A 16,502-nucleotide genomic window follows, 5' to 3' on the forward strand; every position below is an offset into this window, starting at 1 on the left:
TATTTCCGTATGTCAGAGAATGATATTACACGATTTTTATTGTTGGAGTGATACACTAAAATCACATTTTATCTCATAGCAACCTATTCGTTCCCAATTTGAACAAACATTATGTGTACAATTACAAAGACTGACTTAAATTAATCTATTTTAGCCCAAACACCATTTAAAAACGTCAAATTTGCAAGAAAAATGAAAATACCCGCGTATTTACCCGCGGGTAGGTAAGTCGGGTATTTACCTGGGTAGTTACCCATCTCTACCTGTGGGCAAAATGATCGGAAATCGATGAGATCCAGACAAGAAAATGATTTTCGTGAACTCATTAATCGTCTATCGGGCATGTTTACACTACAGCCAGAATGAATAATTTAGTTACCTACTTAGAAAATATTTAGGTAGCCAAACAAAACATACCTGCATTGCATACTACATATAATAAATACCTGCGACTTTTTAACCGTTTATCTTAACATCTGCAGTGTTAGACGATGCGCGGATTCTTAATTACAAAGTAAAATATAGTGAAAGTGCATCTTCTCGCGTATTTACAAGCGTAGTGGAGTTAGGGAACAGCTGGCATCAATCTCTAAAAATAAACAAACAATACAGTAGTGGTAAACGTCAGCTGCAATTGTTTGTTTTGCAGCATAGTTCAAATTTCCCTCTTGCCGTTGGAGACATCCAGTCGCGTACCTGTCTGGCGAGCGGCAATCGTTACCCTCCGGCGCGCCGGTCTGCATCAGCAGGCATGCGCACTCCGCTAGTTTATCCGAGTAGGAAGTGAGGACCGAGGCATGGAAGCGCGTACTCGGTGCCGCGACGGCGAGGAGTCCCCGGCCGCCGCCGCGCCGCCGCGCCTCCCTCGCCCGACACCCGCAGTCCACTCGCCGCGCCGGCTCAGCGCGCTACACGCTAACCGCAACATGGTGAGTCATACCTATTACGTGCGAAAACTATTCATTTACGGCGACCTTTCAAGTGTATCTACACAAGCGCAACGGATTTATCACCTACTTGATCTACTTACCGAGCGAGATTCATCGTTATCACTACGTTGAGAGCTAACGAGCTTGACTTTTAAACCAATTACCGAAGACCTAAATAATCTGCAAGCGAATAAAAAGTACTGATAATTTGAATTAAATATTGGTTACAACCTATTTCAGGTAATGGACAACCGAATGAATGAAGAAAATAAAAATGAAAACAACTCTACCATATTTATAATCAACTTTCAATATGGGGATGTTGTAAACTATTCCTTGGTTTTAATTAAAGGAATTATAACCAGAGGAAATTCCAATAATAATGATAAAATATTATGCACTGTAACAAATGGTGGAGTTCAAAGTAAGTCAGAATGGATAATTTACAACGGAGAATTCAAAGCCTTAATTGAATTGAAGAAAGGTGAAAATGTAATTGATTTTGAGTATACCGGACAGCATCGTAAAACTTTACTTCTCGATTACACACCAAGAAGAACCAATTTAAGGGTAACACCAGTTTACATAATTTGCCAAGGGCACGATGGTTATTTCCAAAGTCCACCTAATGTAGACAATTCTGTAGAAAGTGGATGTTTACGCGTAGCTATTGGCGCAAAGTTAATCCAAAGTCTAACTGCAGAAAAGCTGTTTGAAAGTGGATTCGGAAGAAAAACATTCCAGCTCGAGCACGAAGTCAACCCAAAAAGTTCAGAATGCATTGTGTTCCGAAGCAACCTAAACGTAAACAAAGCGAGAAAAATGAAGCAAGCCGATTTATGGTCTCATTTTGGCAGAGAACTTATGTTATCTGATTTAGGCAGTAATGAGAGAAAATTTCTAGCATTTATATCATGCACCAGGTTTAAGGGCACTGATTTAGACAAGCCAATGACTCATGATGAAATCGTTTCATTGACTGAAGCCTATGCAGCGCTTGGTGGTGGAGGTTTAGCTTTATTCGGAACGGCTTGCTTGTACACTTGGCCGATGAATGTGGAAGAAATCATTTCAAAATTCCAAGATACATCTCCAGTAAACACGCGTCGTTTTATGGACGACAGCGGGTATCGTGGCACATTTGGAGGTTGTTTTGCTACGACTTTGGGCTCGGTGTTTCACGAGTTAGGACATACCTTTGACCTCGGTCATACAAAAGACGGTATCATGGGCAGAGGATTCGATCACCTTGATCGAGTTTTTACAGTAGGCGAGAAAAAATCTGTGTTATCAAAAGACAATATGAACAACTTCGGAAAACCTGTTCAACATTCAACTGTTTCCCTTCAACGTAATATAAGTGTTACAATGAACGTGGCTGAACCGCTCCGAGTATTAGGACCAAGAAGCAAAACAACGTTAGGAAATTTTGCCGCTATGTCAAAATCAGATATTATCCGAAGAAGTCCCAATGTTACACCTATAACTAGGCCATCTAGTGTGTACTCGAATATATCAAACAGGATGTCCGACTCCAGAAAAAATGTCAATCGGACAAATGGAAATGATTCCATTTTCTGGACAAGAAATTGCGCAGTGCTTTTATCATACCATAGATGGTTTAATAACGAGTATGGTAGAGAAAGACAAGCAATAACTAGATATCTTAAATTTGACAAAAACAAAATGATGATAATATCGACGGCAGGAATAAGAATAGTAGAAGTGAGAGACGAATCAAATGGAATGGTGTTAGATTCATATGAATTCACAGACCTTTTACCCGAAAAAAGATTTTTGGTGCCTTTTACCTTCTCACCCAAAAGTAAAGTGTTGACAATAGTGGTTGAAGATGATTTGGGAAATGTGCTAAAACAAACACTTTCTTCTTATTAAACTTTAGCTGAAGTACCTATAGAAGAGTTATCATGTTTGACAATAAGTGATGAAGATAGATAATAATAATTAAACTATTTTAAATAGAGTTCAAATAAGATTGTATCTATTTAATATGTTAAAAAATTAAATATTAAGAAACCAGCAAATTGCGCATCAAGTGTCTCCCCTGGATCATCATAGGTACGTATATATTTTCGTTACGGTTAATTAATTTTAACTAGATTAGCATTAGGTATAGAGCAATTGGAGCATTACCTTTGCTGTCTGAACCAGTGATCTTTTTTGAAGAGATAAAGATATATTACAAATTCTCTTGCAGTCTGGCAACAAAAAATAGTTAAGGTAAATGAAAAAGTGGACAGATAAGTTTTCACACGTGAACACTTGAAATTTTTTTTTTATTTATGGCCTGGTTACGAGACTTTTAAGCCAAGTCTAATTTGACTTGAAAGAGACGATACTACAACGTTACTACTTTTTAATTTCTACCTACCTACCCTTCTTTGCCAGACCATATGCCTAATGGAGATAATGATAGGTACTGATATTGGTGATGGTGGAAGCAAAAAATCCAGGTGGCGCTATAGTGGCACCAATTTCGACTCTCGTATTGTATGTTATTGTCCCGGAGCTGTAAGTTCACATTTTTGACACATGACAGCGTCCACAAAACGTAAACTGGCGTGACCTTAAGAAATTTTAAATAAAATCCTGTAATAATATTTAAAAAAATCAATTACTTAAAAACAATATATCGCTTACTTTAAACATAATCTCACACATGTTACATTTTTGCGGATCTTAGTTAGTGAGTATATTACGATATTAATTTATCACGCAGGATTTACTTATTATGTCATTTATGCATCATTTTTATTTTTAAACTAGTGCTGTGGCAGAGTCTGTCATTTCGTTTCAATGACATTTCAGTAAGTTGATAGAAATCGTATATTTGTTTAAGCGCCTCCTTGTACATAGGGCCTAATCGATTCAACCAATTCGTGAATAATCGCTAGATTTGGCAAACGATACGTCTTAGCCACATCGCAACATACTTCAAAACAAATGTGTCAAAAATGTGAACTTACAGCTCAGGCACAATAGGTACATTCAGTCTTTACTGTTAACTTGTCTCCGGTATTAATATTGAAGTGGATACCGTTAGATTCCTTAAACAGGTTAATCAGTGTCAATAAAAAAACTGCACTTAAACTGGATTTTGGTGGTAATTCAATATTCGAAACAAAGGTTTTATTTTACTTGGCCGTAAGTTGGCAGTTGGCGCTTGCGCTTGCCGGCCAACCGATTGGTGTCGGTTTTTTGTCCACACATCAAAGGATCTTGGCGCCAATGGCCAACTGCGTTTACACGTTGGCGCTTCATTCAGTTGGTCGTCAGCCGTCAGAGAGGACAGTAGTGAAATATTTACGAAAATAATAAGTTTATCTATGCCAATAATTGAGTAGATTTTAGGAAATAAAATAACATGTGTACAGCGGCCTTTAAACAACTGTTTATCGGCAAAACGTCAAACTGAAACAACCAAAAACCATCCAAAAACTAAACGCGTCAATTTATGTCAATGTCAATCTAAATGCCAAACAGATTAACCTCAAAATTTTAAATTAAAAATCTTGATGGAAACAATTATAATAAAAGTACGTTAGTGATACGAGGAAACTCTAATCGAACTTAGTCTATCTTTGTTTTATTACGTTTCATATCATTGTGTTATACAACATTTTTTATTACTCTGCGATATAGAAATACTAAACTGCACTAATTTCATTTACAGGTATCTAGTCGTAGATTGGTTTTTGTCAGCAAGATTTAAGTTGTATTGTGAAGATGGCCAGCAGTACCACACTAGAAAATAAAGACTTTCAAGATTATGTGAAGGATTTCCCACCAATTATTGATGGCAAAATTAATGCAGTAAAATTTATTGAATCTGCAGCGGGCTTGTTATGTGCTGTTGGTAAGTTGCTTTAAAGTTTAAACAACCACTTTGCTATCTTATACTTCTTTCTCCTTTATGCTTTGCTTTTGTTTATACTCAAAATTTCTACTTACAGAGAGCCTTGGTAAAATGTTTGCTCCAATTAAATATGACATGGAAGGGAATATTGATGTAAGCATGGTGTTAATTTGTTGTATGTTTTATTTATAACTGTAACTATTTAAGAAGTAACTAGTGTACCTGACTTTATAGGTCCTTGCCACCCACTTGCCTTGCATAATATTTATATTACAATAACCTTATTCATTTCAGAAAATCAAGAAGTTGGATCCAAAAGAAGGCTCTTGCTTACTTGAATTACTACATAGAGAATGTTTACAATCACAAGGCAAACCTGTAGCAACTGAGGGATTATTATGGCTAAACAGGTGAGATTTTTAATAGACATTTTCAACTCATAATATTATCAATATTTTCTATTTTATGACCATGAAATGCCTGTAATGTCAAAAATGTCCATTGAAGTGGTAACGGAAACCTTGAAAATATTATTTGCCACAACACACCTTATGTCTATTTATTTGGTGCCCTTGGGCCAGTTTGCTGCCCTATTAAGTGATGATAAAGTATTTAAGAAAAACATCTGCTTTGATGACCCACCAAGTGTGAACCGCACAGCCTGAGCCCTGATGATCCTAGGTTAAATATGCCCCTGTTAATAATCATAATCCCCTAAGCCTGTACACAAGTGATTACTTGAAGCTCTCTAATTATACCTACATACCTACTTCAATATAAATGTAGTTAAATTTATTTTTCAGATCACTTCATTTCTTTGAAATTATGTTTCAAGAGGTCATACAGTTGGTTGAGGAAAACAATTTGGAGATAAATATGCGGAAGGTATATACCATTGCATATGAGGGCTCCGTTAAGAAATATCACAACTGGGTCACTCAACAAATATTTGCAGTAAGTATTAATTTGAAAATGTTTAATTATTTCATACTTGTGTGATACTTTGAAATTCATGGTGTAACATGGGGGAGCTGAATGATTGTACCAGCATATTCCTAGTCACATTTCAAGAATAAAATGTCATAAACTGTTCTGAACCACCTAGTTCAAGAAAAATTAATGTTTAAAAAATTAAACAACTAATTAATAGTTCTAAGTACAAAATTATTTTTGGTGATAACAAGATGTCAAAAAGTGTCAAGGGAAACATTGCAAGTAGGTTTCAGGAAAACATGTCACAATTCATTTTAAAATGGACCAGGCACCTGCCAGTTTTACAATACAATTTAACTTTACAAAAAAATACATTTAAAAAACCTAAAAAAAATTGAAAACAGGCAATATTTTTAGTGGAAGAAGATAAGACATGATCACCATATTTCTGAATAAAACATTGATTATGATTATATAACAAACTATTTTATAATGAATTATTGTTATTTATATCATTGTTCTTGTTTTTTTCAGCTCATTTGCCGGTTGGCCCCTACACTTCGACAAATGTTGAAATCATTTGGAGTGGACACCAACAACATAGGACAATTTAAAACCAGGCTCACAAGTTTTAACATAACATTACATTTAGTGAGGTGTAAAATTGATGACTTTTATAAAGATAAAAAATTATTTTGTTAATAATAATACTCAAAGGATTTTTAATAAGGAGCCATATTTATTATCCAATTAGCAATAGCATTTTTATATAACATTAACTATATTTTAAAATAGTGTACAGAGAGCATAGTCAGTCAATTTATATAAAAGCAAGAGGTTCTCATGTTTAGCATTTATTTATTTTATTTAAAATAATGTGGTTTTCCATTAGAGGAGTATTATGCATATGAATTTATATGCATATGCAGTAAGGGCAGATAAATGGTGAAATTTTAGATTTCCTATTAACTAATCTTCCCTATTGCTCTTGAAGTATAATGACCCTTCTAAAAGTGGAAAGCCACATGGTCTTCATTATGTAGTTGCAGCTTAAAAGGCCTTTAGGACACTGCTAACTTTGCCAAAATATTGCTATACCAAAAACTAACATCAATGACAAAATAAGGAATTCAGTGCCTTGATGAGTATTGTCTTGCTCATTACCAAAAAATTAGAAATATAACAAAATATAACTACTACTTAGTACTGATTTATCATTAACATCACAAGGATCTTGTAACCTCAAACAGTTTTTAAACATTTCTTATTTTATTAACTTTGTAGGAAAGTCGCGTAATATTAAAATCTCTGATACGCCGCTGGCTCTGTCGCGCCAATACGCAAGCGCGATAGAGATAGATATCTACTAGCGCTTCGTTTCGTGAGCGTTTCGTGAGCGATTGTGCCATTCGGCTAGCCACCCTGAAGTTCTTACAATCTCTTCAATCTGACCTAAGTGGAGTTAGGTCTCAATTTCTGTATTGTATCTAATTTGGCACTTTCCACAGGTCAAAGTTTGGGGACTACTGCTTTAGACCATGTATAGTAAAACTAGTAAGGTCAAAGTTGAAAAAGAGATATTTAATAAGTAACATGGAACATTATGAATGGTATTAAGTGCTTAGAGATTGTTATATGTAACTTATTTATTACTTATTGCTAAATTAAAATATGAATGACATACATTATAGATTTTAGACTCAGAAATAAAATGTATGTAATAAATTGTCACAGTTGCTTAGTACGAGTATTTGTTACACTTTAAGGTTTTAAAAATAAAAAATGCATTAAATGCTATTACTTGCTATTGGAATCTGTGACAGGAAAATTATGAAAGTGTGTTTCTATCTCACATATTTTCTTAGTAGATAATAATAAAGTCACTGCAATGGTGTGGTCAGAGACATCATAGCAACCCAACAGTATTAAGACTATTAAGCATAGTACTAGCCATATTTAAGGCCAAAAGGGTTGTATAAAATATGGTTTAGTGAAACATTCTGTAATTTAAAACAAATGCATAGATACATCTTAGAAATTATTTATTGTTTACAAAAGAATGCTTAGCTTAAGGAACCCCTGATTTTAGAGACTGTGTTGAAATTGTAACTGCAAAAGATTGGATTGCACAAGGTATTTTGAGTTCAGTTCAAGTTAAACTTTATGGTTTTTATCTAACTTTATGGTTTCAGAAATCCATTGTTTTGATCAGATTACATATTTAAATACATCCACAAATATGTTCTCGAGAGTGAAATTGAGATAAATAATACAATTTGCTGCAATATGCTTAGAGTTTTATAATACATATCGATGGCGAAGTGCCATGAACTCCTAACTAAGTATGAAAACATGGGTTAGTTGGGAGTTCATGGTACTTCACTGTCGATATAACATCTGACTATTTAGGGTAAAAAAATATCAAAAGATTTCCTCTTTGAAATAATATAGTTGACCTCTAGTTTACCAGAAGATTTCCTGCCTTTATCATTTTGAAGGGTCATCAATTATACTTTACCTACTTTAGTAAGCAATTCCTTCTTCTTCCTCGTTCCCTCAATGCTGAGGATCGCGACCACAAGTAGCGTGTCTCCATTGAACGCGGTCATAGTAAGCAATAGAGATTGTTGCAAATTCATGTCTTTTATGCAAATTATGCAAGCTGTGAGTGTGCTGTGTAAGATGATTTTGTTTAAGAATAAATTATTTATTTTTAATTGTGTTTTATTTACTTACTTTACATACAAGCCAGAAAAAATAACTTGATAAGCCTTAATCTTTATGTGTTAAGTAAATATTTTTTGCTAAAGATGATGCCTTTTTCAAAGCTATGAAACCAAAAACAATTTCAGCTACAGTTAACAAGTATAATGTTGTATGAAGAACAACTTCTGTTGGAGTACTTAGCAGGTAAGGATTAAAAAGAAAGAAACTAACAAGAGGCAACTGCATGAGCACTGACAGCATCAAAAAGCCCGCCAGTTCAGGCACCTGAAAGGGCCAAAATGAATGTTGTTACTTTATAAGAAAGGCCCCACATAAGGGTAATGTCAACATAGAACAGTAGTAGAATAAACAAATGGAAATAACTTATAATGTAAGAACTTACCCGGCAAGACAGGTTCCCATACTGGCCTAGATACAGTCTTGTAAATTCTATAACCACTAGCAGTGTATAAACTGTTAAAGATAAGTATCTCGTCAGATGTCCCAGTAAATCCAACTGCAAAAACAGAAAAAGAAAATCAGATATTCGTCGTCAGGTAAAAGATACAATTGACCTAAGTGTTTATTTGGATTTTTTTTTCGATTACCTACCTTGACATAAAGGAAGAATCCCACCACCGGTACCCAGACTAAGTAAAGGTAGACATTTATAAATAAGCATTTCTGGAGTTGAAGCATTGAATTCATTTGTAAAAACTTACAATAAAATGGTAATAAGCAATCTTTTCGTTTCCAATCGCAACGGCCAACAAAACAAATCAAAACAAAACCTACAGGCGCCAAACAACGTGATTTTGACATATTAACAAGTGAAATGTCAACAGTTTTGTACATATCTTAAACGGCTTAAGATAGGTTTCGTTGCACGATGCGACATCACAGACTACTAAGGGCCCGCACACACGGAGGCAACATTTATAAATAAATAAATAAATAAATAAATATTGGGGACACCTTACACAGATCAACTTAGCTCCAAATTAAGCAAAGTAAGTTGCTCGGCGACTTTCGTATTTGCATGAAAAGTTGCGTCGCTTCGTGTGCGCACTTTCATACTAGGCCATGGTCACGACAAAAAAGACAGTAAATAAGAACAAAGAAAACTATAGGTATCCTTTTCTCTAGCACCCTAAAGAAAAGGATGCATATAGTTTTCTTTGTTCTTATTTACTGACAGACTTGTTTGACAGAGTATACCTACTGAATAAAGGAAAGTGTCTGAAGAGCTTTAGTTATATGACTAATAACTTTGACATTGACAAATATGACACTGACAATAGTGACATAAAGAGATTGAGGTTATGAAACTTATGAGTCCTATAATAATGTTTAGAATTTAATCAATTTTGGTTTATTATTGGTAGATTCATATAAAAAAGGAAAAGGACATAAATCTTTCATTTAAATTTATAACAATACCATGATTTCAAGACAAACATTCGGCCTTTCTATTGGTAGGAAAAAATATTAATTCCGAATTATAAACTACAACAATGAGTGAATCCGTTTTAATATTAAAGTATATTTTTTTGTATTTTCAGGCCTCTTACGCTCAAATGGACTTCAGTTAACGTGTGTAGCTGGAATAAAGTACTTCCCGCCACCGAAGAACTATGATGGTAGGTAACCTTATTCACACGGTTTAGTGTGAAAAGATACTTCATAAATTGTATTGTAAATTAGCTATGTTACTATTTCTAAAGCATGTTATCGACTGGTTTCTATTATGTCTATAGATATCGAGATCCCTGAACGCCAGAGGCTACGTCCTCTGGACAAGGTGCCTACATATCCTGCTAATTTGAAACCACCCAAAATGCAGAAGAGGTTGCGATACATGCGCGGGCCTGAACTCCTACACAACACACTACAGTTAAAGCAGTATGGTGTTATTGTAAGTATATTTACTTGAATAATAGTTTGGTACTGACTGCAGGAAATAATATGGAACACTTATTTGAATCTGGCATAGGAAATTTGTGTTGTACTTTATAGATGAAGATATAGCCTAAAATAGATAATATTGATTAGTAGATTTAGCACCTGTATGAAAACATTTATAGTTATTGATCTTATTGAAACAGGGAGTGAATCACTATTTTGCAATAAATTTTCTGCTAACTTGATAATGTTGACAGCAACTCGTTAAATGATGATGCTATCAAAATAATCGTTTTTTTTAACTATATTGTACATACATACATACATACATACATACAATCACGCCTGTATCCCATGAAGGGGTAGGCAGAGCACATGAAACTACTCAAGTTTCAGTGCCACTCTTGGCAAATAAGGGGTTTATAGAAAACGAAACTAACTATATTGTGTTAGATATTAAATGAAAGACCTTTTTATAAGTATAGCCTGACAAGATTTTATTTGACCCTGAAAGAGTGTCGCTACAAACAGCTTTCATATGGCAATAATGTGCCGACGTCATACGTATTGGGGACAGCGTGTACTGGTTACCCGTTAATATCTGTAGAAAATTAAAACATGGTTTTAGAGAATCAAAATTTAAAAAGCAAGGTTTTAAGACTCGCTACTTCTTTCCGCACAGCCTAAAATCCATGAATCTTGTGCCTTAATCGATGTTTATTTTCTTTTTTCGTGGGACCTTGTTCTGTACTGGTGGCAGTTATGGAACGGCCTCCTTATTTCTATACATATTTTTCACGGCAGAGCTACAGACACCTTAAATTAGAACAAAAAATATATTAGGCTAAACGCGAAACCAACAAATTAATACAGGAGAACCGCACTATAAACTGTCAGTCCCGGACTTGTCAATAACCAATTTCAGAACATTGGTATCGAAATGCTGTCGAATCCTTCATCCTTTTTTGTTGTAAGTAATTTATCACGTTTAGTATAATTATTTTCACTTTTAATCATATTATTTTGGACAAAATTGCGATGAAACCGTTAGAAAATTTAAAATATTTGCTTCATGTTTACATCACTGACATTCGATGACTTTCGACAACAGGCCCCGTAGCCGAATGGCATTTCTCCGACGCCAAACGAAAGCGATACGCCGCTGGCTCTGTCGCGCCAATACGCAAGCGCGATAGAGATAGATATCTACTAGCGCTTCGTTTCGTGAGCGTTTCGTGAGCGATTGTGCCATTCGGCTAGCCACCCTGGTGTCAAATAGTAATCCTTGACAGTAAAAGAAATTAGTTCAGCTGAAAATCCGCAACGCGGCACAGAATATATAATAGTACAAGTACAGAAGGCCCACTGCTTTGATGTTCACGAAATGCCGCTTTTTTAAATGCCTACAAAATTCTAACAAAGAAACGAGCCGCACGTGCGCAGCGTCGGACGGTAGGGTTGCCTATAGATTAAAACGAATTAATATTTGCAAAAAATGTTATACTATTATATTCATGTCTTGGGTACTTTCTAGGTATATATACAGTATTTATATATTTTTGTTTGTCCCAACATCACAAGCCTTATTGAACTTTTCCGTGGGACTCAATCAATAGTAGATCTATGTAAAATTGTGCTATTTTATTCATGATGTCTATTTAACTAAGCTTTATTAGCCATTCCACACGCGGACATCGCATATGAAACTTAAAAAAAACTCGCGACGTAAAGTAACAATTAGAATGTGCGAACGTGCGTTCCATGAGAATGCGCGCCACCCCTGAGTAGGCCGCGAACTCGCGGCCGCCGGCATGTACCTGTAGCGCGGCGATAGAATCGCGGAGTGAGCCGCCCCTGAACGCGGCGAGGGTCAAATAAAAACTTGTCAGGCTATACTTCAAAAATATTTTTAAATAACTTTTAGTCAAGTTATTTTCAAGTACTTAAAATTTAAGAAAATAGGCAAAAAATGACCATTAATTACCCCCCCCCCCCTCTTTTTTTTCTCCGAAACTGCTAAGCGTAAAATTTAAAAAAAATACACAAGATAGCCTATAAATTACTGGAAAACCTATTAGAAATCCACAATCAAGCATAAGTTGGACTTAAAAAAAAAACTCAAATGACGAATTTCACTTGCTGCAAGGGTTACCAAATCTCTTCAAATTGTGTGAGCGAGTTTAAGTATTACATATAAATTCATTTCCGTTTCCTTCTTTTTAGAAATTGTTAAAATATCAGTTATTCGCAAAAATTACGGAAGTGCCTTCAAAAAGGCGGCGCTTAATCCCTTATGCCACACGGGGTGAATGACCTCAAACATTACGCTAGTATGGATATGCCTCGGGATCCCAGGCTTTATGTGGTTAGAATAAGGACAACTTTTTTTGTCATAATATTATGTGCCTATCTTTATATCGATTTGTTGCTATTATGGGTCTATATGTGACATCAAATCATCATTGTTATTGTTGCTGAATTTATTTTTCTGTCTATAACTATCATCAAATACAAAACAATTATTGTTAAATTTTGGAAAATGACGATCCTTATTGGGGGACACAATATGATGATTTATTAACATTATTCCTGTTATTCCTAAGTTTTTAATTTTATGACGATCATGATGGGAATTCTTATATTTTTGTACAGAAACGCAAACTTATATTGTAATTTTTTTCGTGAAATAAATCATCTATCTATCTATCTATCAATGGCATGACGGATACCTATTTAATGTGTGCTGAATTTTGCGAGGCTTTTTAATGGTCAAATTATGCATTACTCCAATGGGCCTGAGGCACCCGAGGACCACAAAGCCGTGCCGTCCTACATCCTCTTTACCCAACGTGGCCCTCTACCTACAATATAAATATTTTACAATGACCAATGACTTGGGTGTTTTCAGGCAACTGGCGGAGGCAGAATGCGTCACGAACACTTCGAAATGGCTCGTCTAGTAGTGGCCCGTAAATTAGACATGAAGAGGATGTACGCCATTTGGCGCATTGACCCCCCGTGGCAGCCAGTCACTAAGAAGGGCCAGGGGCAGAGAATGGGAGGTGGAAAAGGAGCAATCGATCATTATGTTACCCCCATCAAGGCTGGCAGAGTCATATTGGAGGTTGCTGGCAAATGTGAATATCAAGAGGTAATTACAACACTGTTTTTTTTTTAAATACAGTACCGGTCAAAAGTTTGAGTTCACCCTTTGATTTCGGTACAAATGAGTACTTTTGTACGATAATTATCTTCGGTTTGGTAGTCGAAATATGTTTTCAACTTATATTTATTGTTTTGTGGAGATTTGTTTTACTAGTTAGACACAATTCACGTACCTAGTTGCTAGTCAAAATGCTAGTTATATTTATGGCCTTGCCTTTGCCACTAATTTAGACACATCTTTACGCGAAACACAGTTTTAGCCAGATAATATAGGCCAAATAATTATTTAGCCTATAAGATTTGAGGGAAACAGATGTTAAAAAAATATAAATTGTTTACGAAACAAATTTTGACGTCTGAACTACAAAAAACTATCTCTCTAAAGCAGTCAATCAATTGTTTTGAAAACAAGGAGTGAACTTAAATTTTTGACCGGTACTGTACTACGTCGGTGGCAAACAAGCATACGGTCCGCCTGATGGAAAGCGGTCAGCGTCACCTATAGGCGCCTGCAACTCAAGGAGTGTCACGTGCGCGTTGCCAACCCATTAGAAACTTGTACACTCTTTTTTGCTGTGTACTTAACACAGCAAAAAGGAGTGTAAGTACAAGTTCTAAGGGACAATAGATGGAACAAATTAGTTCCGTAGGTCCTTCCGTCACCAGCACACCACACCCTCGTTGAGCTCTGGCAGCCTTACTCACCGGCAGGAAGACAACACTATGAGTGGGGTCTAGTGCTATTTGGCTGTGGTCTTATGTAAGGCGGAGGTACTTCCTCAGTTAGGTTCTGCTCTAGATTCGAGCGAGATGATATCCGTCGTGCTGTGCCCTACCAGACAAAGCGGAATATCATTCGCTATGCTCTACCTCCTACAAAAACAACACTGTTATTTATCTTTAAAAATCAGATACCTAAGTTTAGTGGCCTGTCTGCTTAGAACATATGATCTAGTATATAGCATATATATCAGAGTAATGCTCTCCTTTTCAAATCAATCTTTCGTTTTATATCATTCCAATTTGAATCTTGCTAATGTAATGTAATCTTGGCAACAAGTGACAAAAAGTAAAGCCACCCATTTGTTTCATTCCAACATTCTCAAAATTTTAACTCCTCTTGGAGCCTGTTTCTTCATCCAAATGTGTATAAAATTGGGTTGTTCTCTTTAGGTCTGGCAAATGTTGAAAATTGTAGCGGAAAGATTACCATTTAAAGCAGAGGCGGTATCACAAGAAATCATGGAGCAGAAGGCAGCCAATGAAAAGTGGCAAGAAGAAAACAATCAAAATAAGTACACTATGAAATACATTATTCAGAATAATATGGGTGGATGCCATAGGATGCTGTCGCCGTTTGATCACTATTGGTATGGCAAGCATTTGTAGATATTTATTATATTGTAATTAGTCCAAAATATAGTGGTTTTTAAGTTTACAGGTCAGATTTTATTTGTAACAAACCCTTCCAGGACTAATTTAACCTATATTTATGTAAGTTGTATCACAAGTAGGGGGTTAGACTAGACACTTGTCCCATCAAAAACGAGTTAGGTATGAATTATCGGCAATAAAGACGAACAACAGATAGTCGCTCCAGATTTATAGTTCATGCGATGAAAACATCATCGCATCTCTTTTACATATTTATACACACGCGACTAGGTATCTGTTATTCGTTTCATCGCCGATAGCTTGCAATCTCGCTTTTGGTGGGTCGAGTGCCTTATGATATGATATAGCATTGTACGCCACTAACGCGTAAAGAAAATTTAGGTTCCCTTATACTTATATTTGTCAAAAACCGTAATGGTACCTCCATTACGGTTTTTGGCAAATATAGGTTTAGCGCCATCTAGTGATATTTTAAGAGGGTTAAAAATAGATGTCATTCTTTTTTTGTTAGAGTGGCACTGAAACTTGAGTATTTTCATGTGCTCTGCCTACCCCTTCATGGGATACAGGCGTGATTTTATGTATGTGTAATTGTGTATGTATGTCCCACGATTCTTAACCTTTTATGCCTCTGCAGGAGCAGATCTGCTCATAATTGTTTCAACTTTACGTAGTTATTATGACTAATATATTAATGACAATTTTTTGACAGACGCATACGAAAGGTTAAATTGCATGTTTGAAATGCACGTGTCTACGTCTACACCATTCCGAAATAACATAATGTCACGCACGCTTTTCTGCCTATATGATAGGTCAAATTTCACGATTTTTGTACGTTAAAATAATTTTCATTCTCACTTACAAGTCTGCTACCTATAGACATATTCCGCATCGTGTGAAGATAACGAATTATTTCTTCCTGCGTGTGGTACAATTTTAAATTATACTATTTTTTTCATCAACTGAACGAAGGAAGGGTAGATTTGAAGCATTAAAACAAAGCATATTCAATAATGGTTTATTAAATTTGACATTTTATGAAAGGATTTTGTGACAAGCCTCAGTTTGCATACATGTATATAAACCTTGGTAGCAATAATTTATATAAACTTCTTTTATATATTATGGAAAAAACTCAACAAAAAAACAAATGTCTTTATAGTAACAAATACTACAGCACAAAATACTTTCTGCGACTCATCCCTAACCTAACGTCGAAAGCCAAACAACACATTTATCCATAGTTGAGAGATTATCATGGTATACAATTATTAGTAAGGTATAGGAGTGTGTACGTTTACGCTACCTGGAGACATGTAGTACAGTAAAACAATCAAAGTTACATACATGTAACATGAATCAATATTATTAGCTTTTGCTATTAACAGCCATTTCTATTTAAGGGTCACAAAGTACACAATTACAAACTGAAAACATTTACTATTCTTTGTAACGGAGTAATAAGTGTAATAGGATGTACAATTTATAGAAATCGATATCTTAATAATATCATATCGACATGTGGATAGGATGCATTAAGTACATTCTAATTATCAAGGAAAATGTTGCCTTTAACATGTAAGTTTTTTTTA

At 35.4% G+C, this 16,502-nt stretch overlaps 4 protein-coding genes across 5 annotated transcripts; 3 read left to right on the forward strand and 1 right to left on the reverse strand.

The window, feature by feature from the left end:
* The first annotated feature begins 700 nt into the window (after positions 1-700).
* LOC125228222 lies at positions 701-2,825 on the forward strand. The gene is made up of 2 exons (XM_048132710.1): positions 701-929; positions 1,170-2,825. The coding sequence occupies exons 1-2, from the start codon at positions 798-800 to the stop codon at positions 2,823-2,825; spliced, it is 1,788 nt and encodes a 595-aa protein (XP_047988667.1). The 5' UTR covers positions 701-797.
* A 48-nt stretch (positions 2,826-2,873) lies between these two features.
* On the forward strand, positions 2,874-7,048 carry LOC125228225 (glycolipid transfer protein). Of its 2 annotated transcripts, none has more exons than XM_048132715.1 (6): positions 2,874-3,008; positions 4,624-4,806; positions 4,904-4,959; positions 5,101-5,216; positions 5,610-5,760; positions 6,274-7,048. In XM_048132715.1, exons 2-6 carry the CDS (start codon positions 4,677-4,679, stop codon positions 6,439-6,441), a joined length of 621 nt encoding a protein of 206 aa, XP_047988672.1. In that variant the 5' UTR covers positions 2,874-3,008; positions 4,624-4,676; the 3' UTR covers positions 6,442-7,048. The 2 variants fall into 2 exon arrangements, with proteins under 2 accessions (XP_047988672.1, XP_047988673.1); XM_048132716.1 differs by lacking the exon at positions 2,874-3,008 and adding an exon at positions 4,429-4,486.
* Positions 7,049-7,167: 119 nt separating this feature from the next.
* LOC125228226 (transmembrane protein 17-like) lies at positions 7,168-9,223 on the reverse strand. The gene is made up of 3 exons (XM_048132717.1): positions 9,058-9,223; positions 8,849-8,962; positions 7,168-8,730 (listed from the first exon to the last, which is right to left on the reverse strand). Exons 1-3 carry the CDS (start codon positions 9,151-9,153, stop codon positions 8,512-8,514), a joined length of 429 nt encoding a protein of 142 aa, XP_047988674.1. The 5' UTR covers positions 9,154-9,223; the 3' UTR covers positions 7,168-8,511.
* A 535-nt stretch (positions 9,224-9,758) lies between these two features.
* LOC125227866 (39S ribosomal protein L16, mitochondrial) lies at positions 9,759-14,950 on the forward strand. The gene is made up of 5 exons (XM_048132245.1): positions 9,759-9,920; positions 10,008-10,085; positions 10,203-10,360; positions 13,256-13,498; positions 14,686-14,950. The coding sequence occupies exons 1-5, from the start codon at positions 9,887-9,889 to the stop codon at positions 14,899-14,901; spliced, it is 729 nt and encodes a 242-aa protein (XP_047988202.1). The 5' UTR covers positions 9,759-9,886; the 3' UTR covers positions 14,902-14,950.
* The last annotated feature ends 1,552 nt before the right edge of the window (positions 14,951-16,502 follow it).

This window comes from Leguminivora glycinivorella, chromosome 7 (assembly GCF_023078275.1).
Source record: "Leguminivora glycinivorella isolate SPB_JAAS2020 chromosome 7, LegGlyc_1.1, whole genome shotgun sequence".
Taxonomy (NCBI): Eukaryota; Metazoa; Arthropoda; class Insecta; order Lepidoptera; family Tortricidae; genus Leguminivora; species Leguminivora glycinivorella.

Excerpts from the sequence above, each read along its gene's own strand:
- LOC125228222 (XM_048132710.1), top strand. The coding sequence starts at position 798 with ATGGAAGCGCGTACTCGGTGCCGCGACGGCGAGGAGTCCCCGGCCGCC. Across the intron at positions 930-1,169 it reads TACACGCTAACCGCAACATG|GTAATGGACAACCGAATGAA; the intron begins GTGAGTCATACC and ends AACCTATTTCAG.
- LOC125228225 (XM_048132715.1), top strand. The coding sequence starts at position 4,677 with ATGGCCAGCAGTACCACACTAGAAAATAAAGACTTTCAAGATTATGTG. Across the intron at positions 4,960-5,100 it reads ACATGGAAGGGAATATTGAT|AAAATCAAGAAGTTGGATCC; the intron begins GTAAGCATGGTG and ends TATTCATTTCAG. Across the intron at positions 5,217-5,609 it reads GGATTATTATGGCTAAACAG|ATCACTTCATTTCTTTGAAA; the intron begins GTGAGATTTTTA and ends TTTATTTTTCAG.
- LOC125228226 (XM_048132717.1), bottom strand. The coding sequence starts at position 9,153 with ATGAATTCAATGCTTCAACTCCAGAAATGCTTATTTATAAATGTCTAC. Across the intron at positions 8,963-9,057 it reads GATTCTTCCTTTATGTCAAG|TTGGATTTACTGGGACATCT; the intron begins GTAGGTAATCGA and ends CTGTTTTTGCAG. Across the intron at positions 8,731-8,848 it reads ATGGGAACCTGTCTTGCCGG|GTGCCTGAACTGGCGGGCTT; the intron begins GTAAGTTCTTAC and ends TGGCCCTTTCAG.
- LOC125227866 (XM_048132245.1), top strand. The coding sequence starts at position 9,887 with ATGATTTCAAGACAAACATTCGGCCTTTCTATTG. Across the intron at positions 9,921-10,007 it reads AACATTCGGCCTTTCTATTG|GCCTCTTACGCTCAAATGGA; the intron begins GTAGGAAAAAAT and ends TTGTATTTTCAG. Across the intron at positions 13,499-14,685 it reads GCAAATGTGAATATCAAGAG|GTCTGGCAAATGTTGAAAAT; the intron begins GTAATTACAACA and ends TGTTCTCTTTAG.